Source organism: Pipra filicauda, unplaced genomic scaffold (assembly GCF_003945595.2).
Source record: "Pipra filicauda isolate LSUMZ 115617 unplaced genomic scaffold, ASM394559v2 scaffold90_size2875636_pilon, whole genome shotgun sequence".
Taxonomy (NCBI): Eukaryota; Metazoa; Chordata; class Aves; order Passeriformes; family Pipridae; genus Pipra; species Pipra filicauda.
The window spans coordinates 2,062,587-2,088,465 of record NW_024105098.1 but is presented as its reverse complement, the minus strand read 5'-3'; the positions used below and the strand labels follow the sequence as shown (position 1 = coordinate 2,088,465).

Here is a 25,879-nt window from a genome sequence, read left to right as displayed (position 1 = left end):
CTGTGAAAATTTACTTTTCACTCTTTCCCAAACAGCTGTTCATTCATGACAGGACCTTCCTTTTAATCTAATGACAACTTAGTTTCAAGAGCTCCTAATCAGGGACATTCTCAAAGGACATCCAAGTAATTCTATGAACAGAATCTCCCTTTTATTTTACACATTTGACTTCACTAAATAAAGCCCCTTGATTTGTACAGCAGGAATCTCTGTACAAGATCTCTGCCAACTCCTCCCCAGTGTGTCCAATTTATTTACGTGTTTGTAATTCTGGGGTTTGGTTGGGTGTGGCTTTTGTTGGTTGGTAGGGGTTTTTTTGCATTTTGCTTTGTAATTCTTATTGGATTTACAGGTTCATAGTTTTCTTAAATCTCCTAATGCCTGCCTTAAAAACTGACATTGCAAGAGCCACCTGCCATGGGAGTTCTTAGCAAGAGACTTTTAAGTGAGTTATCTCTGAAGGATCTTATAACACTGAGGTGAAAACAGTTTGGTCCTGGGGATGTGTTAGTGTTAATGATTTATTCTTTAACTTAATCTTCTACTCTTTGGGGTGAAACAGGATCTCCAATGTATCCAGTAAACATCCAAGTAAAAAGTGCAAGTTAAAATTAGGGATTTTGGCACAGAAATCTTTTCAAGTTCCATTGCACTGAATTCAGATGAAAAAACCAAACAAAAAATATTGAGTTTTTTCTGTTGTATAGTCTGAGTAATCCCTTTAATCTTGACTTGTCTCATTGCCAGAATCTCTGGCGTGCCTCCTTTTCCTCGCGTATTTTAAAAAGCATTTACTAGTTTTCATACTTCCAGCAAGTTGTCCCTAAAAGTATTTTGGCCTCTTCAGTCTGTTTTTTTAACATGTGACCTGCAACTGTTGACAATTCTGTCTCCCCCTCCACTCCTCTATTGGGCAGAACTTCAGCTGCCCCAGGAATGCCTCTTGCCCCTGCTGCCTCCCCTTGTCATGCCAACCTTCCCTTCCAGGGCGGGGGCTTTGTGAAACCTTCTGGTTCCCAGAATGCACATTTCCAACCTCCTTGGTGTGACCCATGTTCTAAACAGCAGTCAGTTTAATTTCTGAGGCTGCATGATTGCACTTCACATTGCTTTTTAATGAAGAAGCTGCTGCAGCCAGCCTGGAGGACACTGAACCCACCTGGAGCACACAAGGATTCCCACTGAGGGATGGCAGAGGCTTCAGCTTCAAACATCCGTGGGCTGCTTTCTGCTTGGGCTGGTTTGTGACCAGGAGAAGCCACAGTTCCTGGTTTCTGCCCAAGCCTGCCTGGGGAGGGTGAAGTGCTGTTTGACTGCTGCAGAGGAGCAGTTATCTCACAGATAGGTCAGGAATGCACTGACATCCTGCAGTTACTCTGGCTGGGGCTGAAACAGCCTCATGCTCTGTAGGGTGTGGGCTGAGGTACTTGGGGCCTTCCTTGTCCTGGCCTTCACTGACAGGATCTCCCTGGGCCTTTGTGCCTACAGGCAGGGGCAAGGAAAGGACTCCTGGTAGTGACTGAGTCAGCAGTTTCTGAGAGAGCTGGACACATGTTCTGAGGGACCAACAGGGTGAGCAAAGTGTGTGGAGAGGGCTGGCAGTTGTCATGGTGAGGCCAGTGTCATCTTGGAAAGGTTGAGGAGATCTGGGAGCTCCCCGGTGGCTGGGGAAAGGCTGGAGTTGTGCCCATCCACAAAAAAGCGGGACTGTAAGGCAGCCAGCCTCAGCTCGGTCTCTGAGGAGAAACATGGTCCAAGTCTTCTTGGGTGCCTTTTGTGGGCACATGGAGAAGGTGACTGGGAATAGCCAGCATAGATTAACCAAGGGTAAATCATGTGACCTACCTCAGTGCCTCCTGGTGATGAGGTGATGGGTTCTGTGGATGAGGGAAGGGCAGTGGATGTCCTCTGGCTTAACCTGAACAAGGTTTCTGACAGGATCTCAGCTGTGTCCAGGTTGGGACATCATGGGGAGGAGGGAGAGCATGATGGTGAGGGGCTGGAGCACTTCCCCCAGGAGAGGCTTAGGGACTGGGCTCTGTCTTTGTTAGGCTGGAGATGACTGATTCCAATAGGATGAGGTTCAACAAGGCCAAGTGCTGGGTCCTGCACTTTGGCCACAACAACCCCCTCCAGCGCTACAGGCTGGGGACAGAGTGGCTGGAGAGCAGCCAGGCAGAGAGGGACCTGGGAGTTCGGATTGACAGGAAGCTGAAGCTGAACAGGAGCCAGAGTGTGCCCAGGTGGCCAAGAGGGCCAATGGATCCTGGCCTGGATCAGGAACAGTGTGGCAGTAGGAGCAGGGAAGTGATTCTTGCCCTGGACTCAGCGCTGGTGAGGCCGCCCCTGGAGTGCTGTGTCCAGTTCTGGGCCCTCAGCTCAGGAAGGATATTGAGGGGCTGGAGCAGGTCCAGAGGAGAGCAACGAGGCTGGGGAAGGGACTGGAGCACAAGTGCTGTGAGGAGAGGCTGAGGGAGCTGGGGCTGTTCAGCCTGGAGAAGAGGAGGCTCAGGGGAGACCTCCTCACTCTCTACAACTCCCTGACAGGAGGGGGGAGCCAGCTGGGGGTCAGGCTTTTCTCCCAGGAACCAGCAGTAGGACAAGAGGACATGGTCTCAAGCTGTGCCAGGGGAAGTTTAGGTTGGATATTACGAAAAAATTTTTACAGAGAGAGTAATCAGACTCAGAGAGAGTAATCAGCCCTTGGAATGGGCTGCCAAGGGAGGTGGTGGATTCACCGTCCCCCGGAGGTTTTTAAGGTGAGACTGGATGTGGCATCAGTGCCATGGTCTGGTAACCACAGGGGTGTTGGATCAAGGGTTGGACTTGATGATCTCAGCTGTCTTTTCCAACCTGGTCGATTCTATGATTCTGTGACTTGGGGGACATCCCAATAGCTGCTTTCTGGTACTGGAGAGCCCATCTATGTCCTTTCACTAACCCCTCTGACTGGAGAGTGTAGTCAGAGGACAAGGGCAGCTGTCCCCAGGTGGAACAGGGCAGGTTGGTACTGAGTAGAAGGGGTGGGAGGGGAATCAGTTTCCCTATGGGGCCAGTCAGGCTCTGAAACCAGGACTGGGAAAGGTGTGCCAGCCTCTGGCCCTGCAGACTTTTAAACCCAGCTGACAAAGCCCTGGAAAACTGGTATGAATTCAGTGCTGTGTGTGTTGTGAGTAGGAGGCTGGACTGGAGCCCGAGAGCCCTTCCAAAACGAGTCATTGTACAGCAGCTTGGATATGCTGCGTAATCCAAGAATTCCCATTTTGGGAGATTCCTCAGCCTTACCCTTGTGGTATCTGCAGGGCCGTGCTCGTGTCCCACGCTCGGTGCACGGATGCGTCGGGCAGCACTGCCCCGGCCCTGCCGGAACGGCGGGCCGTGTGTCGGTGGCCGTGTATCGGGGGCCGTGTGTCGGGGGCCGTGTGTCGGGGGCCGTGTGTCGGGGGCCGTGTGTCGGTGGCCGTGTGTCGGGGGCCGTGTGTCGGTGGCCGTGCGTCGGTGGCCGTGTCGGAGGCGGAACAATGCTCTGAGCACAGGTGGCTGCTCGCAGGCCGGAGCAGCCTGGAGCGATGACATCAGATCTGTGGATTGCGGATCACCGCAGGGAGGGCCCGTGCGCTGCGTGTTCCCCAGCCCCGGCCCGCCCCCTGCTCGCGGCTCGGGGCTGGCCTGGGCCCTGCCCGGCTGTGCAGGGACAGGAGCCAGAGCGCCTGGTCACGGGAGGCGGCGGACACTCACAGCCGTGTCACAGGGACTGTTTTCGTGATCAGTCCTTTCTGGCGCTCGGAAGAAAGAGGGGACCGCTAATCTTGCGGGCAAACACCTCTGGTTGCCGTCCCCACTCGTGAAACGCCACAACGGCCTCTCCTACGCACACACGGGAAAGGGGCGAAAGCTGATGCATTTTCACGTTGTTTTGTCTGCGCGATGACAACAGCGATGAACGGCCCGGCCGAGGAGGGCTGGGCTCGGTACCGGCCTGCGCGGGGCCCGGGGCTCCCGGAGCGGGGCCCGGGGTCCCGGAGCGGGGCCAGAGCTGTGTCTGTGCCCGGGGCCGTGTCTGTGCCCGTGTCTGTGCCCATGTCTGTGCCCGTGTCTGTGCCCGGGGCCGTGTCTGTGGCCATGGCTGTGCCCGTGTCTGTGCCCGGGGCCGTGTCTGTGCCGGGGCCGCCGTGTCTGTGCCCGGGGCCGTGTTTGTGCCCGTGTCTGTGCCCGGGGCCGTGTCTGTGCCCGGGGCCGTGTTTGTGCCCGTGTCTGTGCCCGGGGCCGTGTCTGTGCCCGGGGCCGTGTCTGTGCCCGGCGCTGTCCGTGTGGGCCGGGGCGGGGCGGGCGCGCAGGCGCCGCTGGGCTGTGCGGGCCATGGCGGCGGTGCGGGTGCTGTGCCGGGCGGCGGGGCCGGCTCTGCCCGTGCCCGTGTCCGCGTTCCTGTGCCTGTCCCGGGCCGCCTCGGGGGCCCGCCCTCCCCCAGTGCCCCAGCGCATCGAGGAGAAGCGCCGCGCCGCGCTGCTGGGCGGCGGCCAGGCCCGCATCGACGCCCAGCACAAGCGGGTGAGCCGCGGGCGGCGCGGGAACGGCCCCGGCACGGCTGGGAGCGGAGCTGCCGGGCCACGGGCAGGAGGGACCGTGCCCCTCAGTGCCCGGCACGGCTGGGAGCGGTGCTGCCAAGGAGAGGCGTCCCAGGGGTCCCGGGACAGGCAGGAGCGGTGCTGCCAAGGAGAGGTGTCCCCGCGGGCCCGGGACAGGCAGGAGCGGTGTCCCCGCGGGCCCGGCCGGGCAGCTCCGTGCTGGGGACCCTCGGGGCAGCTGCAGAGGCCCCTTTCTAGGGAACTTTGCTCAGGAGGCGTCAGACACTGCAGTGCCTGGAAGCCCGGGCAGCAAAAAGAACGATTCCGCTGCTAGTACCTTTGCCTCAGGGTGCTCTGTGATGTGCGTGTGGGGGTAGCAGACACAGAAATGGCAAGTTATGCCTGCCGTGGGATGGTAAGTTCTAGCTTAACGCTGCCCAGGGTTTGGAATCACCATCCAGCACAGTTTCATCTTTACACTGCTCTTACAGATGTAAGCTGATCTTCTGAGGGATGAGAGCAAAGAGTAGAGGAGTGGAAATAAGGTAAAGACAGATGGGAGGGATGACAACAGCTGGGTCTTTAATCTCCCGCCTCTGTTCAGAATGTGGGCAGTGCTAGCTGGAGTGACACAGAGGTTTCCTATTTGTGTTCATTGTTTCTTGCTGGGATACCATTTGGGTTTGGTGCAAGGCCCCAGTGGTATCACAATGACTTGTAGGCACCAAGGAGGTGGGAATGGCCATTCCCGTGAAGGATCAGTCAGTGGTCAGTGTCAGCAGTTTCCCTCTCACATATACAACATCTGAAGAGAGTTCATGCTCACTGAGTTACGTCCAGGACACTGACACACAATAAACAAGCATTTCTACCTGTCTAGGGCTCTCAAACAGCTTATGTTTTATATAAATTAGATCTGTGGCTCACCTTAGGCCTTCCTGCCTTTGCTGGTTTTCATAAACTTTTTGGCCCCCTGGTCAGATGTTTTGTAGAGAGCCTGAGCTGTGTTTTAATGTCCTGTTGGTGCAGAGTCACACCATCCCCTAAGGAAGACAATCCAGGTGCCCTCCCTTTGCAGACAGATGCTTACCCGGGTTGGCAGTAACTTTGCTGGAAGCTGAAGATATAAAGAACTTTGCAGTCATCTGTTGCTGCGTGTCACTGAGTAAGGGATTTGCATATCTGGTCAATTCATGGAGTTCTTGGCCCTTGCCCTGCTTGTGCCCATAGCAGTGTCCAGCAGCAAACAGCACAAGAGGGTTTTGTCAGAAGATCCCTGCAGGCTGTCATACTTCCCTTTTCCTCTCATTCACTGCAGTCCAATGTGGAGCGTGCTGAATTGAGCCCTGAGCAGTTGGGAAGGACTGGTTTAGCTGTGGAAGGGCTCCATGGTTAAGAATAGAACAAAGGCCTTAATAGCAGCATTTAAATGTGTAGGCAAAAATAGCCGTGATGCTTTTATATCTTGTTGAAAAGTCTCTGAGACTGTTTCCTTTCTCCTGTGGTGGTGCTGCTCCAACAGTCAGCCTTCTTTTCAGAGTCTGGCTTGCATTATGTTTGTTTTTCAGGAGGATAATCACTATATAGGCCATTTCCAGCTTTGGGGGCCTGCAGTTGCTTAATGGGCCCAATGTAGCAGATAAGTGAGGCTCTGTTTGATTAAACTGCATCTGCTGGGGATCAGCAAATAGCCAGAACCACCTGATGGCTCCGTTAATTGTTGCTTGCTCTGTTGCAGGGAAAGCTGACAGCAAGGGAACGAATTCTGCTGCTCTTGGACCCCGACAGCTTTGATGAATATGACATGTTTGTGGAACACAGATGTGCTGACTTTGGGATGGACTCTAGTAAGAATAAGGTACTTTTATCTCCTGTAACTCTTGTTTCAGTGTCCTGTGCCGTGCAGCCAGCCCACTGGTTGAAAATGGGCATGCAATTTCTTTTGTTTGTTTTGTTTTCTTTTCATTTACAAATTTGTTTTGCAAATTTGCTTTAATTACTCTCAGTTTCCATTTAACAGCTTACATAGTTTACTTCTCCGTTGTTTAAACTTGATCCTTTTTTTGCAGGGTCACCTGTTTGGTTCTAATGCCTCCCTGGGTATTGTCTTAGGTTCACATTTTAAACAGTAGAGGAGGCTGCAGAGCTTTGTTGGTGCTCTTCACATGGGATTCCTCCCACAGAGGGAAAATCCATGGCTCCCCAAAGCTTCCCACCATAACATGAAAGTGAGGAACAGGAGAGCCCTGAGTGTGGCGAGAGGGTTGATGTCTTCCTTGTCCTTCAGAATTCCCCTTTCAGAGAGCTGCACCTTGTGTTTGCAGAGCCCAGTTTCACAACAGCTGACCCAGCTGTGGCCAGGGAGCTGGAATATTAGTTTAGCATTGAATTTCCCGGAGTTCCTGGAACTTTCTGAGGGAGGGTAAGACTTGTGCTGCCATCCAGGCTGCTCTGTGAACTGCCTGGGCTTTGGGACCTGGCTGGCAGTGCGGGTCTGTTTGCTGCTCTCTGTGTGCCAGGAGCCGTGGGCTGGGAGCAGAGCTGTGTGTGCAGCCTGGGACAGTCCCCAGGCAGGTGTGACCCTGCTGGGGACAGTGCCCAGGCAGGTGTGACCCTGCTGGGGACAGTCCCCAGGCAGGTGTGACCCTGCTGGGGACAGTGCCCAGGCAGGTGTGACCCTCCTGGGGACAGTCCTCAGGCAGGTGTGACCCTGCTGGGGACAGTCCTCAGGCAGGTGTGACCCTCCTGGGGACAGGCCACCTTGGGGTAAATGGCCTCAGAGTGGGCCCTGCACCAGACACTTTTCTTTTTTCTTTTTTTTTTCAATACCAAACAAAAAACATTTCGGTGCCTGAAATTCCTTGATGGCAGCCCAGTAAAGTTTCTTTTCTGCTGTTTTCTTGAAAGACTTCTGTATATTTTCTTTACTAGAAAGTGAGACAACATAGATTGAGCACATTTTAAGACTCAGAGGTTCCATTTCCTTTTCCACCTCTTTCTTCTTCCATTATTTACAGGGTGGAAAATGGGACAGGTCAAGTTGAAGCATTTGAGTGACTGTAATTATATTTTTTGACCTTTCCAGGTTTGTTTTTTATCCTATATCAAAACCTCAAAGATTTATGTGCTGTGTCCATTCTTTCAGAAACATCAGGTCCTAATAAAAGGCAGGTCCTGTCTCTAAGGACGTGATTGCCTTAACTCCAGATGTGCTGAAATTTGAAGGGAAACTGCTAAATGCACTGATCTTTACACTAATACACAACAAATATGATGTTACTTCTAGCTTTCCTTTTCAAGGCTGGGGAAGATCCCTGTGGAGCCCCCACTGCAAACACAGAAGGCCAGTCCTCTCAGGGAGCCAGCCAGTCTTTGGTTTGGCTGGGGCTGAGTTTGTGGGGTTTGTGGTGGCCATCACTGCTGCCTCCATGTTCCCGTTGACCCTCTGGAATTACTCTCTCTGCAGTACCCTGGGGACAGTGTGGTGACGGGCCGGGGGCGCATCAATGGCAGGCTGGCCTATGTCTTCAGCCAGGTATGGCTTTGCTGCTGGTTGTGAATAGCATGGACTTATCCTCTGAAATAAAGTCAAACTAGTTCAGTGTGGCCATGTAGCAATGCCCCTGTTTGCCTGCTACCTGTGAGCATAAGCTAGACCTAAGATCTAATAAGTTAGACCTAAGAGCCTGTGGGAGGAAGAAGGGCACCCTCAGCCGAGAAGAACCAAAAGAGCTTGTGACAGACAGCTTGTAAATAGATAAAATACATTTTTTATGTTAAAATATAGGTTTTATATTAAAATTAAAAAAAATATTTTGGAGGAAACATCAGAGGCAGAGACCTATCTTGGTTAGCATTACCACTGTGAAAGAAAGGTTTTCTTTCAGCTCATTGGTAAGTGCTGCTCTGTTCTGGGCCACAAAGTAGCCTTTGTTCTGTTTGCCCTTATGGCCACAGTGGCTGTTGCTGTGTGACCTTGGAGCCAGTGGTGCACCCTGCCTGTTTTGTCTTGGCTGTGTGGTTCTCCCAAGGAGGGACACTGTTGTGTGGGCCTGAACTTCAGAGAGGGGCCTGACATAAACCGTGGTTTTACAGGAACACAGGGAGCACTTTTTATATTAAAAGCATTTAAAAGTGCCCCTTCCTGATATACCCTGTTCTTTTTATATTTATATTTAACGACCTTTTCCCCATCCAAATTCAGCTGCCACCTGAGATGCTCCTTCCTCTTTGGTTCAGCTGCTAGTCATAGTTGAGCTGTCCTCTGCTTTTGGGGCTTCTTTGAGAGTGAGACTCAGTGGGAACGCACCAGAGAACCTCACCACAGGTTGGCTCTGGGCTCTGTTGGTGCCAGGAGGTGTAAATGTCCCCTTTTCCCTCTGGATCAGTCCAGGGCCTCGTGTTGCTCATTAGACAGAGATCTTGGCTCTCAGGCCATGGGTAGCACCAACAGTCAGTGCTGGCTGACACAGCCCCCAGAGCCCCCCTAAAAGATCAATCAGCTCTTGACATAACTCATGAATACAGAATGGTGACACGTGGTCAGGTTTTTATTATTTGATGAAAGGAGGGTTGGATTGAGCTGGGTTGATCTCCAGGCTGCACTGAGGGAGTCAGTTTTGGGGCAGCACACCAAACACAGAGCACTGTAGGACTGTGTGGTTTACTTGCAGTATTTGACAGCATTCTACTGAAATGATTCTTTTCCTAATCTGGAAATTTGCTTTTCCTCCAGGATTTTACTGTGTTTGGAGGCAGTTTATCTGGAGCTCATGCCCAGAAGATCTGCAAGGTAATACTTCACTGGGGAAAATAACCCAAAAAATTGTCGGCGTCCTCTTTTCAGTCTCGTTGTGATAATGACTCGGGTGCCAGTGTTTTGGGACTGACTCTGGTGCCATGGCAGCCTGACCACGCCTGTGTCCTCCTGTCAGTTCAGGTGGGAACACACAGGAGGGCAGGAAGGTACCCTCTGGAAGCTTTTCCAGGGTAAGAGAGCTTTTCCAGGTAACACACACTGTGTTGAAATTAAGTTGTGCTACAAAAGACGAGAGACTCACCAAGTATAAATATAAATTAACTAGTCACTACTGGAGAGATGTGGAATGAGCTGGGAGCAGCTTTTTCCTATAAACAGTGGGATGTGGAAGTGTACAATATTTATAAAAAGCAAATGTAACCAGTAAACAGTCTGGAGATAAACATTTTTACAACTCGGAGGTCACCTTGATCCTCAGAGCTGCTGTTATCAGGCACTTGTGGCTATTTATTCCTGTTTGGCTGCTTGTCTCCCTGGAAAAGCTGCTGTTTGAATCCCAGGGCTGGGGACACAAGAACTTATTCATGCCTGGGTGTTGAGTGCTGTGGGCTGGAAAAGCTTCCTGAGTTTTCTTGCTGTGGAATCAGAAACAAAGATTTTTGTGCACAAGGCCTTTTCTCCTGTGGAAATAACTACTTTTTGGCATAGGCACCTCAGCAGTGAGGGGTGTAAAAATTGAAAACACAAAGCCTTTGGGCTAGATAAGAACAGCTTGGCTTTACCAAGCCTTAATATTGGGAAAGACTTGAATTATCCTTTCACATGGGAGCTTTGAGTGTCTGTATTGGGAAGGGATGGTATGGGATTGGATGTTTTCAGCTGTTTTCTTTGATCTCTTATTTCTAAAGCAGCAGGGAGAGTGCTGATCACAGAACTAGGGAAAGGTGTGAGTCCTTGCTGCTTGGTGCTGTTCCTGGTGAGCATCAGTGTCAGTGGTGGGCCCCAGAGTCTGAAGGCTCTGGATGCATCAGTTGCTCTGGGCCTCAGTCTTTGTGTGTTTTAGGATGAACTTCACTGCCTAGAAAGGCCTTGAAATAAATAAATAATGCATAAACAAGTCCCTGGGAAACAGCACAAAGTGTCAGTGAACTTGTTTCACTAATCTGCTCTAATAGGACAACAGGCTTTCTAGGAAGAAGCAACACATGTCAGCTCCAGGGATTTTCAGTAAGGCATTTGCTCATTGCCTGTGTAATGTCCCTGTCAGCAAATGAGGGTAGTCTTGGCTCACAGACTGCTTGCAGTCCACATGGATCTGTTGGAAATTTGGGATTGCATTTAAATTGTGAGGCCATTCTGTGTGTCTGCCACCAGGATATTTCAGCTTTTAAGTAGACATTAGGATACAAAGCAGCAAGAACCCCTGTTTTCCACAGAATGACAGCTTGTAGGAACAAATCACTCTGGAACTACACAGAACCATGTTCAGGCTGGAATTTTGGGCACTAGTGACTTGGGTGGGACTTAGTGTGGTTTCTGTGTTTCTAGGCAATATAAAATTCAAGGTTGATGCTACAAGCAGTCTGAAAGACAGGACTGGAATTGTAAAACTCTTAGTAAGTTTAAGATTGTCTGAAATAGGATACAATTTTGTAACAGTGGCTGAAAGGGCCAATAGTGGGCAGGGAAAAGCAACTTGGAAATTCAGAATGGGGATTGAATCATAGAATCATAGAATAGATTGGGTTGGAAAAGACCTCCAAGATCATCAAGTCCAACCCCTGATCCAACTCCAATTACTATATCATGGCACTAAGGGCCACGTCCAATCTCTTTTTAAAAACCTCCAGGGATGGTGAACCCACCACCTCTCTGGGTAGGCCGTTCCAATGCCTGATAACCCTCTGACTGACCATGTGTGATTTTACAGAAGGTTATTTAGGAGCTGAAGCAGAGCTTGATGTTAAAACAGATCTTAACATAATGTGCTAGTGATGTAGTGTTATCAAAATGGCAAACATCTTACTGGAATCCAATAATCGGGAATAGTTTATGCAAGGAATGCAAGGAATTCAATCCTCCCACTTAAGCCTCTCTTTGGAGTATTGTTTATGATCTTGAGGCAAGTAACCAAAATGATCAGACCTCAAAAAAAGGATGTAGAGAGATCAGTGTGACTGAGTGAATGGTGCTTGGCCTGGAACTGTGAAGGGGAATATGAAGGCTGAAGACTTGGGGTTTTTGAATGTTCCCAAAGGTGAAGCCAGGCAGGAGTTAACTGCTCTCCCTCACTGCTGCGTATCAAAGAAATGGAATGTTTCTGAATTTCCGGAGCAAAGATTTAGTTTAGTCTTCCCAAAGAACTTGTAAGAGGGATAATCAAGCATTAGAATATAGTGCTTAGGAGATTACACATCACCACTGCAATAAACTTGGAGGATCAGATTAGACATGGATGAGGGGGTGTTTAAGGTGCAGTGCAGGCCCCCTGTGAACAGGGATGGATTGGCCCTCTCTGGTCCAGCTCCTGTGACTGAGTCACTCACAGAGCAGTGTCCCTTTGTGCACCACCCAAACCCAGTGCTGAGTGTGGAGGTGCAGGGCAGGCAAGGCAGAGAAATACTAAAGGTCCTGGGAGGGATTCACGGTGTGTCTTGTCACCTCCAGTCTGACCGAGGCCAAACGTGAACTTCAGGGAGAGTTGGAGACTGAGAGTTGATGTGAATAAAGGAGAAGCTGAGCAGGCACTTCAGATCCTGCCACATATGGGTTTTCTTTCTCGGGGATGCACATTCTGGGGTTTGTTGCTTTGGGGTCGGTAAGGAGGGGTTTGTGTCCATCCCCAGATCATGGATCAGGCTGCCATGGTGGGAGCCCCCGTGATTGGGCTGAACGACTCCGGAGGAGCCCGGATCCAGGAGGGAGTGGAGTCCTTGGCAGGCTATGCAGACATATTCCTGGTGAGTGGGCTGCTGGGTGCCCAGGGAGCTTGGCACCCATGGAGATGGACAAAGTCTGTCCCTACTTGAGCCTGTTTGTAAGTAAACTTTAGGTTATCACTCTGTTTCAGCCAATGGCTAAAGCAGCTCGTGAGACCCAGACCTTGGTTCTTTTCTTGGCTCTGGGCAGATCACTGTGCTGCTCAGGTCCACGTGTTAAACAAGGGTGATGCTGAGCCCTGCAAAGCTCTGTGGTCCAAGGAGAGGCTTTGGTCATGAGAGACAAAGAACAGGCAATTTGTTTAATTGGAAGACAGTCACAAACAACTATTTAACTTTTTGGTTTACATCTAAATTATCAATTGCCTGTACCAGGATGGAATTTCTTTGAACATTTATGAGCTTGAGAAAGGTGGGCACCATAATTCAGGGTTTTGTTAGGGGGTTGTGACCCCCCTCCAGCTGTCCCTGTGTCTCCTCTGCAGTGCAGACATGGAAACAGTTCCACACAGCAGATTTGTTTTCAGTAGAGTTGGTAAAAGGGGGAGGATTTCCACTGCAGAAAGAGGGACTTAGAGTAAATCAAACACTACGCACTTGAAAAAAACTTGAGAAGCTCAGATCAGAAGCAGCAAGTGCCTGTTCTGTCGGGATGGGAGGTCAGTGGGGGGAGAAAAAGGGCTGCAAGTCAGAGGTTTCTGTTCAAAGAAGTGGGCAGTGCAGTGTTAACCTTGCTGGTGGGGGATATCCAGCCTTGATCAGACCGGTGAAAGTTTTATGTTTCTACACAATTTTTTGTGGCTAATGCAAGAAATTTTCCTCTAGACACGCTGCTGCTCTTTTCCCCCCATGCTGACATTATTTTATATGCTTATCAAAACATAACTGCTTCGAAGTGTGTGCACAGAACATCGTGGTTGTGCCTTCAGGAGGACTGTGAGCAGGTGGGGGGACAAGTCAGATGCTGACAGTCAGTGTGGGAGGAGCAGTTCCAGGGTGAGCTGTGGTCCAGCTGAGCACTGAGCAGTGCAGGTGCTGCTTTTGGACACCACACCCTCTGTGCTGGGCAGCACCCCTTCACCTCTGTGTGCACTTGAGCTGGTGCAGCAACCTCTGCCACAGCTGGTCAGTACAGCTTATGTGTGTCTCTGATCACATTCAAATTTCAGGGACATCCACTTCTCCCCAGTGCAGTTTTTGCCCCTGCAGCATCTGTTGAGGTCACTCATTCCATCTCCCTTTGCAGTCATTCCATGGTGTGTAGGAAATCAAGTGCACAGGAACAGAAAGGAGCAAAACAGAAGCAACAAAATCATTTGGGTTCTACTTGCATCAAGGCATTGCCTCCAGATATTTGTCTCCCAGGAAATAAAACGATTCTGTTTATGATTGTGAATTCCTGCAGACTCTGGCACAGATATAAAGATGCACTTTGCTGGTAAAACCAGATGTCTTTTTTTCCTATTGCAGAGAAATGTTCTGTGTTCTGGGGTGGTTCCCCAGATCTCCCTCATCATGGGTCCCTGTGCTGGTGGAGCTGTGTATTCCCCTGCCTTAACTGATTTCACATTCATGGTCAAGGTAAGGGTGGAGATGCTGTGCCAGGACCTGCTGCTGGGGACCTTGTCAGATACCAACTCACCACGTGGGAACGGGTGTTTTTTGAGATGGTCTCTTGCTTTGGATCAAGTTTATTTTGCATGAAAAGGCAAGAAATGCTTTCCCAAATAGCTTGAAGATAATTGCATTTTTAGTGGATTTTTAATGCAATGCAGGACTTTTAAGAAACTTTCCCTCTGTTCTGCTCTTATTCTGGGGAAAGTCTCTGGAGACTGTGGCTGTTCCCCTCGTGCTTTTCAGCCTTGGCTCTTGCATTCCCTGTGGGTTTCTGCTTTTCCCCCTGCCCAGGACACATCCTACCTGTTCATCACCGGCCCTGACGTGGTGAAGTCTGTCACCAATGAAGATGTCACCCAGGAGCAGCTCGGGGGGGCCAAGACACACACTGCTGTGTCTGGTGAGAGCTGGGGCTTCCTTAACAGGCTGATTGTGTTCACAGGAATGACAGAGGTGTTCTGGCTAAACTGCTGATTGGCTCATGCAGAGTAGTCTGAAGCGATAAAGCTCTGCTTAAGAACAAGTTCTTACTCTGTATGTGGCTCTCTTGAGGGTCTGTTTGAGTAATGGAACACTAAACAGGAAAAGTGGGAGTGTGGGAGAGCTCTGGGATTTGGAAGAGAAAGTAGCAAATCCACAGAAGATCCTACAAGTGGGAAGACTGTCAAAGGGCAGGGCTTAGCAAAGCTGGCCTGGGGTGGGGTTTTTATTTGGTTGGTCTCCAGAAATTTGCATGAGTTGAAAGGTTCTCAACAGTCCCTTGTTTGCTCACAGACGTGATTGATTGAAGTGCTCAGCTCCAAACGAGTGGCAGAGTGAGATGGAGCACTTCTTTTCCTCATTTTGTCCTTCTGGGAAAACTCTGAGTCATGAATCTTCTCACGGCTCAAATGACTGTGAGATCTCAAATTCTGTGTGAACTGAGCTGATGATGAACCAAAACCAAACACACAGATGCTGCCCAGATCCAGCCATTGTAAAAAAATTGTGGTGCTCAAGTGCAGCACAGTAACCTGAACAGAATTCCAGAAGGCTGGACCCAGCTAGGCTGTGACAGCTGATAAACCACTTCACATTATTTTAAACATGAGATCAACAATGCAGACCTGTTACAGAGGAAGTCTGATACAGCCACACATTTTCTAGGTATTTTTAGCTGGTCAGATTTGGTGGCTTAAGGCTCCCAATTATTCATGGCTCAGGTTTAAAGATTTCTGCTGTGGCTTCTTTGTATCTTTATTGGTATATATTTGAAAAGGAAACTTGCACAGTAATTTCCAAACCTGCTTTGCTGTTTCTGTGCAGGAGTTGCCCACAGAGCCTTTGAGAACGACATCGATGCTCTGCTGAACCTCCGGGAGTTCTTTAATTATTTACCTCTGAGCAACCGTGACCCCGCCCCGGTGTGTGAGTGCCACGATCCCAGGTGAGAGCAGACGGCTCTGAACACCCAGTGCCGGGGCTTCTCTGGCCCCAGGGGTGCAGAGACACAAGTGCTGTGTGCTGGCACCTTGGCAGTGCTGCCCCGTGGGTGTGGCAGTGTCCCCTACACAGGGACAGCTGTGCTCGCTCTGGGCTGGAATTCCCGAGCAGGAATTTCTGTGTGCAGAGCAGGGGGAGCAGCCACCTCTGCACAGGGGGTGCCTGGAGGCAGTGAGTGAGGAGGAAACAGTGAGTACGAGTGGGGAGGCCTTGCCCTGTGTTGTCAGTTGTGTCTGTTGGGTGAGCTCTGCCTGTGAGGGTTGGAGGTGGGGAAGCACAAGGAGGCAGAAGTTTTATGTGTCAGGGACTTGTGGTGTAGCTGACAATGTCACACAGGACAGACCTGCCAGAGGGGAACAACAGTCACCCTGTGAACTTTTATCAGGGCATTTTTCCAGGAGCTGGAGGGACATGGGACACTGAGGGGACAGCTTTGCTGGGACTGCCACAGGCAGAGAGTGGCAGGGCAGGAGAAGCATTTTGACCCAAGGTCTGGGTACATCCCCAGCTCAGCAGGGAGCCCTCAGAGCTGTGCCCCTCCCCTGGGTGGGAGTGGCACCTCAGTCTGCCCCTCCCAGTTCCTCACACGTGTGTGATGTGTCCTGGGGCCTTGCATGCATGAACATTTACACGTGGCAGTCAGGGAGGTTATTCTCTTCATGCCTCACTGTGCTTTTCAGTGGCTTTGCAACAGTTTGTTTGGGGAGATGGTTTTGGGTGAGTTTACAGATCACCTGAAATACTTTGTTCACTTTTGGATAAATAAATTCACCAGTTCCTTTTGGAACATGGTCAGACAGGTCAATTAGTTACTGGTCATACATTTTTCTAAGGTGTTGATCTCTAAGTCTGTTCTGGTTTGATAGTGATAAACCAAAGTAAATCTCTTGTATTATTTGGTAAGTCTGGGGGGTTATTTCTGAGGTTATCGTGGTCTTTCAAAGAATTCAACAAGCTGTTCTTGGATAATCACTCTCTGTAGACTCGATTATGGTATTTTATTTCATTATAGAAACAACAGTCCATTTTTAAAATCAAGGTACTGTATAACAGGCGGTTTATTTTCTTGTGAGAAGCTGTCAAGTTATGTTGTAGCTACTAATGTATAAGAGATTAGCTCATTATTTCTTAAGGGAGACAGCTTGATACACTGTTAGAGGATCACAGAATAATAAATGCCACTTGTACTAAGAACTTAAATTTAGTAGCCTTTATACATGTGAAGACAGATCTAATTGTTATATTTCCTGGTTTTACAGCAGCATCTCCAATATTTTTCCCATTTGTGGTCCTAATGCATAGATTGGTATTATTTCATCTGGACATACTGACATCTTAATAGACTCCTTTTGCTTGGGATTGATGTGTTTGATCCTTAGGGTGCTCCAGCCCCAGCCCATTTCTCTAGAGGAATTGCTTTCTTATGGCATCATTTTCACACCACAAAAACTTGCCACAAATTATGCAAATCAAATGTAACCTACCTTTGCCTTCAGTGTGAAGTCCTGAGGCTGGTGGGGCTGTTTGGTGTGTTTGTTTGTCTCTCTAGGTAGGCAAGTTCTTTTTGGTGCTGAAAAATGTCAGTCTTGGCTGCTGAAATGTGGTGGAGTTTTTGTTGTCAGTGGCCTGGGTTCTAAAGGGGTGGAAGTTCCTCCCAGAGGCAAGTTGTGTAATGGTGAATGTCCCCTCCCTTTGGAGGGTTCTGGCTCAGGGCATTTGGTGTGTTCCATGGTGTGATTTTTACCTGCATGTGTAAAAGTTTGAATTTCTGGAGGAGGTTATTGCCAGCTCCTGGAAACCAAGAGTGGTTTCCCTTCTGCACTGAATGAACCCAGTGTCCCTGTGGGTGAGGCTCTGACAGGCTCTGAGGAGGAGCAGCAGTTCCTCCCTGCTGTGGGATCTGTCAGAGGCACAGTTCTCAACCCCAGTGGCTCCAGCAGTGAGCTCCAGGTGTCCTCTGTCCAGAGTGGTTTGAAGGAGATTTTCAAACTTGGTATCCTGGATAATGTCTTCATTTTGATGATGGTTATTTATTTTAATGCTGTTAGAATTTCCCTCAGCACTCCACAGCACTGTGAATTTATGGGAGCACTGATTTAATTTTTCCACTTTGCTTATCCTGTGGGGCACCACAGGTCACAGGCAGAATCTGAAGCACATGTCTATCTACTTTATGGACAAGAAAGTTTTAGAATCTTTTGTAGGTTGGGGTTTAGTCTGTTAAAGTCAGTTTAATTTCATCAGATTAAGGGTTTTTTGTATTGTTTTATGGAGGCATTTGCCTGCAATACTTGTAATCCTGTGGAAGAAGCAGTTGAAGTGTTGCTGTCCCCTTTATTCCACTAATAGCTGGATCTCTTCCCCTCCCAGCGAGGGCTGTGCCTCTCACCCCGTGGGTTTGAGCAGCACAGCCACAGCCACGGGGCTCAGTAAGAGTTTTTGGCTGATTTTGACAAACTGCAGGTCCCTTCCTTCAGTTTTAAATTGGGTGTCCAGAGCCTTGTGCTGTCCTGTTCTAAAGGCACTAAATCCTGGCATTGTTACAACAGTTATTCAGTAGGAACTCCACAGAAACACCATTTGTAACAAACATGGATCAGTATTTTTATGGAATGGCACAAACATGCTGATCCCTGAAGCCTCAGTGGTGGCTCCTAAAAAGTGACCCCCCATTGGGACTGTGAGTGAATCCAAAGACCAGTGGCTGCCAGTGCTGAAGGTACTGGGAGCAAGGGAGGAGGGAACTGATGCTGTGGCTGTGACAGGGAGCTGCACGTGAAGTGTGTCCCTGTTGAGGGCAGGAACAGCAAAGATGTTTAAATGCAGCCCTGCCATGGAATAAACTGAGTGTGGATGTGTGTTCCCATCCAGGGATGCCTGGAGGCCGGGGCAGTGGGCATGGGAAGGTGTCCTTGTGGGCAGGGAGGGTCAGTGTGCACTCCTGGGCTGCAGGAGATCAGGGCTGGCACAGGAGCTGCCCCTCAGCTCTGCAGGCTCTGCCCTCCTGCCCTGACACTGGTGCTGTCCCGTGTCCCAGCAGTGCCCCCTGCAGCCCCACAGCTCCCCAGGGCTGGGCTGGTCTCTGCTGTCCCAGGAGAGCCCTTCCCAAGCCCGGGGAGAGAGCTCTCCTTCAGGGACAGGGACCGGCTGCCCCAGACGGGGAGAACTGGTTCTTTTCCTCTTATCTGAGGAGGTTCCAATGCAGTGTCTGAGAGGTGGGATTACTCCCCCAAGGTTGTGGTCCTGGTGTCCACCTGCTCTGGGCTGACGTGGCTCCCTCCCTGCTCTCCACAGTGACCGCCCTGTTCCCGAGCTGGACACCGTGGTCCCGAGTGAATCCACCAAAGCCTACGACATGCTGGACATCATCCACTCTGTGAGTCTGCAGGGCTGGGGGCAGAGTGCAGGGCTTGTCTTCTGGGGCTGAATGGCTCTCAGGAACCAGCAGAGTGGCACTGAACAGGCACACTGTGATTTATTTATTTATTTGAGTCTTCACAAGTGGCCGTTTTTACCTGTTTAGTAGCCGTGAGTAAAGGGACAACAAGAACTGCAGGGGAAACAGATTTTAACACATGAAACAAAAGATTTTAGCCAATGAAAGGAATCCTGAGGTTTGTTTTCAGGATCCCCCTGATGCTGCATGCACAGCTGTGCAGGTGAAGGAGGCTGTAGTTCAGTTTTCCCTCTGGGGTTGAAGCCCCTTCCCCTTGAGTTCTGTCACTTGCCCCTCCCTGCACCTTGTTCTCTCTGCCTTGAATTCTGGCACTCTTTAATAAAAGTAATAAACTACCCAGAGTGCCTGCGAGGATTTACCCTTCCCTGGTTATGCTGAGAGACAGGTATGTGCACACACTGTACAAGAATATATATTTATTTGTTTAAATTACCAGTCAAGCACTCGGAAACTCCCGAGCTGGTGTTTCATGAAGTGAGGCAGATCTCCAGGGAGGGGGCAGGGAAGGAACATCCTACCATTTTTTTAAAAATCTGAAAGCCAGTGTAAAAATAACAGGTTTTATTAAAGCAGCACAGGCAATGCTGGTAATTCTCTTGCCTAATTTTGAGTACTTCACTTTCCCAGGTCTAACAACTCAATCCATTATAAACACTGGGCAGAGAACAGGGTTGTAAAAGAAGTTTTATCACCTGAAGCTGTTACAGCCCCTGTAGAGCACCCTCAGAGTCCAAATTCTGAATATTAAAATTCCCAGCTGCTCCTTCTTCCACTGGGATGTTGAGCAGCAGCTGAGCCAGGGTTCCCAGGGGGCTGCTGGAGCCAGGAGTGACACAGGCAGCTCATCAGCTGTGTTTGTGGGACCTTTACAGTTTCTCTTTGCTTTGACTGTCTCTCCCCACTGTGCATCCAGCCAACACATTCAGTCTGTAACTGGCTGCATTTAGACTCATTTTAGTGCAGAAAGCAAGCTCAGGGTATTTTTAATCTCTGGATCCTTCCATTCTGAGTTTCAGCACTACGTGTACTGAAAGTTAAAAGGTGGCATTTAAAAAAGTCCTGAAGCGAATTAGGAAAAAAAACCCAAACCTTCCCAGGGATTTCGAGAAGTATTAAGGAAAGAAATACTTACATTTTTCCACAGCTTTTCCGAGGCTGAGGCGAGGGAGCTGACTGGCAGAGTGCAGCGTGTGGGCACGGCGGGGGCCGGGAATGCTGGCAGCAGCAGCCGAGTGTAGGTGTCGCTGCTGCTCCGTGGATAGCGGGATCTCTGGGATGTGCTCCGTGCGCTGGGGACGGCGCTGGGCAGAGCACACACCCAGCTCCAGCCCCAGAGAGAAGTGCAGCCACCACAGGTGTGCAGAGAGGGATTACAGGGGCCGTGGCCGTTTCTGAGCTCCGTGAGGTGCTGTTTCATCGCTGGAAATTGTTCCTTAAGTCTGCCACTAATTAAGATGTGAGAAAGAAGTTCTTAACATCTGACTTAAAGTTTTAGTTTGTTGTAAGCTAGGAAAAAGGCTCACCACAGTCATAAAGATGTTCTCTCAGGGAAGTGCAGGACTAGTTAATTGTTGGCACACAGGCTGCAAAGACAAAAAGGTTTCCCTCCCTCCCTTTCTTTCCTTCAAAATTCTGCAAGCTCTGAAATGGTTTAAGAGTTCCCATCCTAAGGTGACAGAGTTTGTGTTTGCCTGTGTATTTATACACATCTGTCTGTCCTCATAAGGCCCTGCCTGACTCTCACCCCTGCAGATTGTGGATGAGAGGGAATTCTTCGAGATCATGCCATCCTACGCCAGGAACATCGTGGTTGGATTTGCCAGGATGAATGGACGGACTGTTGGGATAGTGGGCAACCAACCCAAGGTGGCATCAGGTCAGAGTGCAGTGTGAGACTGTCTGCAGTGCCTGTGCCTGTTTGGCTGTGCTGTGCTGTGGAAGGGGATCTGGCTCCAGGGGTTGGGTTGGTTTGTGTGCTGTTCTGCTCCTTCTCAGGGCTTTTCCACCGCTTTGTCCTGACTCTCACTGTGAGCTGTGAGAGCAGGGTGATCTCACTCCCAGGTAATCCAAGAGTGCTGCATCCAGCACACACCCAGGGGGTGGAAGAGCAGCCTGCAATTCACTGGATTAACCACAATCTGGGAACTGCCCCCTTCCTTCCACAGCAGTAAAATCCCTAAAACTCCTCTGTAGGGTGAGGGGACTTTTTTTGTCATCTCCCTGTAGCCAGAACAGTGCAAAGCCTTCAGACCCTCAGGTGTGGGGCTCTTGACCCCAAATGGTACAGATATGAAGGTACAATGTGCAGCTCTAAAGATCACCCTTTTAAACTGTCCAGGGGCTTTGCTTGCTTTGCTCTCTTTAACTCAGTAATTCCTGAAGTGACCTTCTCCAGTCAGAACTCTGTGGTTTACTCCTTGGTTTTAATTCCTGTGGCTTCGTGTTTGGGAAAATCAGATGACCAAGTATGATGTTTCATTCTTTTATTATCCTTACAAGATATGCCTATCAAGATACAAGACAGAAGGTTTTAATATTAATTTAATCTTCACTTGATATTCTCAATTTTAACAACTATTTTTAATGGTTCACATAGATGCTTTTATACAAAATTTTTTTTGGTTTAATATAATTGTGCATAATATAATCCTAAATGGCACTGAAACAGAACAGAAACACTTTGCAGCATGTTTACCAAAAATGCTGGTCTTTCTCAAAATATTATTGGACTGTTTAATGTTTTGGGTTTTTTAATGGAGAACTCTGTAACCTTTCAATACGACTGATCTAAAAAAGACCAATGAAGAGAAAATTACAGAAAAAATATTTTAAATGACAAGATTGTAATTAAACTGCTCTGGTTTGGGACAGAAAGTCTTTGTGCACAGGAGTTAGAAAAATGAAATCAGCCTTTGAATGTAGCTTGTTCTGTAATCTTAGTTCTAAACCAGGAAAACTTCAGGCACATTACCTCCACATTACCTCCAGATAAGCCTTTCCTTTTTTTTAAAAAAGACATTACAGCTAAAACAGTGTGATTTTTGAGTTGCCTTGAATTACTGCAGGTCATTGGTAACACCTTTTTCTGTGTTCTGAACTCCAGGGTGCTTAGACATAAACTCTTCTGTGAAGGGAGCCCGCTTTGTTCGGTTCTGTGACGCCTTCAACATCCCCCTGCTCACGTTTGTGGACGTTCCTGGATTCCTGCCAGGTGAGCCTTGCCTTGCAGGGCACCCCTGGGGCTAAAAACACATTTTAAGAACTGTGAGAAAACCTTGACTGTGGTAGACTTGTATAAGCAGGTTTTCAATCCCACTCTTTGGGACGGGAACTCTGTATTCTAAATACAGGAATCATCACAAAAGGATGGTGAAAAGTGCCAAAAATTGCAGGAAAATTAAATGGTGCCCAACTGTCCTGCTACTGTCACCGTGTTCTGGGATCCCAGCACGGTGCTGGAGTGACCTCAGGAGAGGGACAGGTCACACAGTTAATGCTGGAATCTCCAGCAGCCTGATGGAGACACTGGGATGACCAGTTTGCCAGGGCCAGGTGTGGGGATATCCTGCTCTGGAAAGCTCTGTCCTGCTGCCCAAAGCTGGGACTGTGGCCTGTCCAAGGCAACAACTGCCCTGCCTGGAGATGCTGCCCTGGCCAGAAGTGCTGGGAAGTTACACTGATTTCTGCATTCCAAGGAGACTCCAGCCCCTCTGGGTGCTCAGCTGTGTGTTCAGGTGCAGTTTGAGTCCCACAGCTCTGTGCTGGGCACTGTGGCAGCAGAAGGCCCAGCACAGGCTGTGCTGCCCCAGTGCCAGGGAAGGCAGCCCAGCACCCTGGGGGCAGGATGAGGTGAGAGCTGGCACTGCTGGCCCAGGGCAGGGAGCAGTGGCAGCTGTGGCACCATTCCCACATCTGCTCAGCACTGCAGTTACTCACCTCATACTGGCACATGTTGCTGTCCAGGCTTTGCTGCAGCAGGAGAAACTGCCTCAGCTGCTGCCCAGAGGTGTGACAGGATGGACCTGTGGGGGAAAAGGATGTTCTTGTTGCCACTGATTGTTACCCACAGCCCCCCTGGGCATCTCTGAGAGGTTCTCTTGTGCTCCAAGGCCCTTCTCAGCTAAAAATGCCCGTGTTTTAGAGGCTGCAGGTGCATGAGGAAGGACAGGGCTGCAGTGAGTTTGCTTTCAGCACAGGCTCTGGGAGCAGGAAGTGTTAACATGACCCCTCAGAAAACAGGCCGTGAGAGGAACAGACACGTTACAGGATCCAATCAATGTCAGAGCTGTTGTACAAACCATGGGTCACCTCGAGGCTCTCCAGCCATGTCAGCACTGAAGTGTCCCTGGCCAGCATTCCAGTTCCTGCTTTAACACTTGGGAGCTGGCACATTTTAACTGTGAGGCAACACCAGGGGGTCACAGAACCTTCCTCTCCCACTGTGGGCTCACCTTCCTCCTGTGACCTGGGCCAGGCACCAGCTTGGTTCACTTCAGGGGACACCACAGGAATCCACATTTGGGGATCTGCTTGGAATCCAGGCACAAGTTAACTCCATACAGCTGATTAAAAGTAGTGACTTAATATTGCATGATAGTACATTGGTTTGAAAGTACATAAGCAGGAGAAAAATAAAACAGAGAAAGCTAAAGAGAGGAGACCTTAGGCTTGATTGTGATCCTAAATTGTTCCCTTTTAAGCAGTTTGGCAAGATTGGCCCATTATTAACATTAGAAATCTCACGTAACAAATTCTGAGGGTGGCATCTTCCCATCTCCCTGTTCAGTACAGAACAGAAGGAATCTGTCACACTGGCTCGTGGTGGTGCACTGAACATCTCAGTGTCAGTGACCCAAACACCTGAATAGCCCCCAGTTTCATAGGTGTGCACAGAGATGACATTTGAGGCATCTATAACCTGTAACTGGATAAAAACACAGTTAGAACAAGTTTGGGACTGACTCTGTGGCTAGAAAAGAGTTTATGTTCATTGGTCATGGGTGCCAGTGTAAATAATTCAAATAACTGAATGATCTTGAAGCACTTTGAGTGACTGGCTGTTCTAGATGTGAATTAGACCCCGGGGTCTGCAAGTGCTCCCCAGTGTCCCAGCTGTGCCCAGGCAGGTCCCACTGGCTGCAGGGAAAGGCAAGAGTAAAGTGAAGTGGAGGCAGAAATTATCAGACCCTGAAATCATACTTGAGGGGAAGCATTAAAGCCAAGCCACCAAACAGACAACCAGGTAAGTTACTGAATCTCACCAAAGAATTTTTACTTAAAATTCTTACATTAAAACCCCCACATCTATTAGATGATCCCAGGTACTCTTAGGAGGTACCTTTCTCATGTGCTGAAAGCAAAAGCCCGTAGGTGGATTAAACTGCTGGAGATTGACTGTAGAGTTATACCCAGCAGTCTGAAATTCAGAAATGTCAGAAATAAGTTCCATGGGATTGCTGGTTCCAGTGCAGTCAGGTAGCCTGTGTTTGGGACATGTGGATGACTTACAGTCCTGTTTGCTGCCCATGACCATTCTCCAGAAGCACCTGCTGTGAGAATCCCTACAGAGAATCCCTCTGTCTTTAAGGACCATCAACTTGGGCTGGCCTGAAGGATGACCAGCAGTGAATCTAGACTGTGTTTCCCACTGCTGGTCACAGGTGGAGTCTGGGAAATGCTGTATTTTGTTCCTAGGGAGGCACTATCTGGTGAGCATTGCTTTGTGACCTGACACACCAACAGGTGCTGCTCTCGGTCAGAGACTTTGCAGAGCTGCTTGGTATCTTACAGAGGACACTGCCTGGTCTTACCTCCTCCAGGATGTTCACAAGGCTGCGGTGGGGCCAGGTTTGCTGCTGGTGATGGATGATGGGGTTTTGTGAATTCCCTGGAGGGAAATAAATATTTGTCCTTTGTAGGCACAGCCCAGGAGTACGGTGGGATCATCCGGCACGGTGCCAAACTGCTGTTTGCCTTCGCAGAAGCAACTGTGCCTAAAATCACTGTCATCACCAGGAAGGTAAGTTGGGATAATTCCATGGAGATCTTCCAGAGTTCCTGTTTCTACCAGTGGCAGTTTGAGTTCCAGGGAGCCTTGTCTGTGTGTCCCATTGTCACACCTGTCTGCCCCACCTGGTAACACCTCTTTGTGTCAGGGTACAAGAACCTATTTCTTCTATTCCCAGACCTCAGTTCCTTCCTTCCTCTTGTCTCTGCACCCCTCTGAAACCTCCTGTTTCTGCCCTGCTTTCTCCCTGGAATGCCTTCACTCAGGACTGTCCCATGTCACCAGGCCTGTCTCGCTGAGGACACACCATCTGCACACAGCAAATCTGCTTTCTCTCCTCCTGCCCCTTCAGCCTCCCCCTCCAACCCCAGCACTGACAGCATCTGTCCCCTGCTGTGTCTGCAGGTTTAACACTCATGTGGTGCCTCTTCCTCCACAGCCTCCTGCCACAATCTGCCTCATTTCTTCCTTTCTCTCTGTAAGGTACCTGACACCACGCTCCATAAGCTCTGGGTCCTTACAGGATTAGTCTTTTCCTTGCTCATTTTTTCCCTCCTGCTCATTTTTCTGAGAGGCTTTTGGCTTATCATGGCAAAAAGAAAAAAGAACTTTCCTTTTTTCTCTGCCTTCTGATTGTTCCAAGTGTTCCCACGCCGTGCCTGTCAGCCCTGCAGCTCTGCCCTGCCAGGGACTGCACTGCAGGTTGCTCTGCAGTTCTGCAGTGTGTTCATCACTGCTGTCTGGAGCACTTCCAGTTGCAGAGTGGAGCACTGCAGAGCCCGAGTGCTGCACTCCCTGGCCAGGGAATTCCAGAGGCACCCCGACTGCTGGGTGTGAGTGCATGTGCAGGTCGAGGCTTGCAGGTCAGATACACACTGACCCCTCTGTGCTTGCCCTGGACAATGGTCCTGGTGACCAGCAGCCCCCTTCCTGCCCCCTTGGAGCTCTAGTGGCAGAGGTGTCAGTCCCAGGAGGCTGCTGCAGCAGTGGGGATGCTCATGCTCTCTTGCAGGTAGAGTTCAGCCCCAGTTCTTGTCTCTGGCCTGGCAGAAG

The 25,879-nt window shown here is 49.6% G+C and overlaps 1 protein-coding gene across 2 annotated transcripts in view; it reads left to right on the top strand.

The window, feature by feature from the left end:
* The window catches only part of PCCB (propionyl-CoA carboxylase subunit beta), a 33,346-nt gene that overhangs the window by 6,143 nt on the left and 1,324 nt on the right, over positions 1 to 25,879 (top strand). Inside the window, exons 1-12 of one of the 2 annotated variants that reach the window (XM_027724883.2) lie at positions 4,345 to 4,548; positions 6,304 to 6,423; positions 8,032 to 8,100; positions 9,301 to 9,357; positions 12,171 to 12,284; positions 13,734 to 13,844; positions 14,172 to 14,280; positions 15,186 to 15,306; positions 18,657 to 18,738; positions 20,572 to 20,695; positions 21,923 to 22,030; positions 24,738 to 24,838. In XM_027724883.2, coding sequence (XP_027580684.2) covers positions 4,360 to 4,548; positions 6,304 to 6,423; positions 8,032 to 8,100; positions 9,301 to 9,357; positions 12,171 to 12,284; positions 13,734 to 13,844; positions 14,172 to 14,280; positions 15,186 to 15,306; positions 18,657 to 18,738; positions 20,572 to 20,695; positions 21,923 to 22,030; positions 24,738 to 24,838 — 1,305 coding nt within the window. In that variant the 5' untranslated portion in view covers positions 4,345 to 4,359. Of the gene's footprint in view, positions 1 to 4,344; positions 4,549 to 6,303; positions 6,424 to 8,031; positions 8,101 to 9,300; positions 9,358 to 12,170; positions 12,285 to 13,733; positions 13,845 to 14,171; positions 14,281 to 15,185; positions 15,307 to 18,656; positions 18,739 to 20,571; positions 20,696 to 21,922; positions 22,031 to 24,737; positions 24,839 to 25,879 lie in introns of those variants that run through there. The other variant, XM_039391149.1, reaches the window with a different exon arrangement.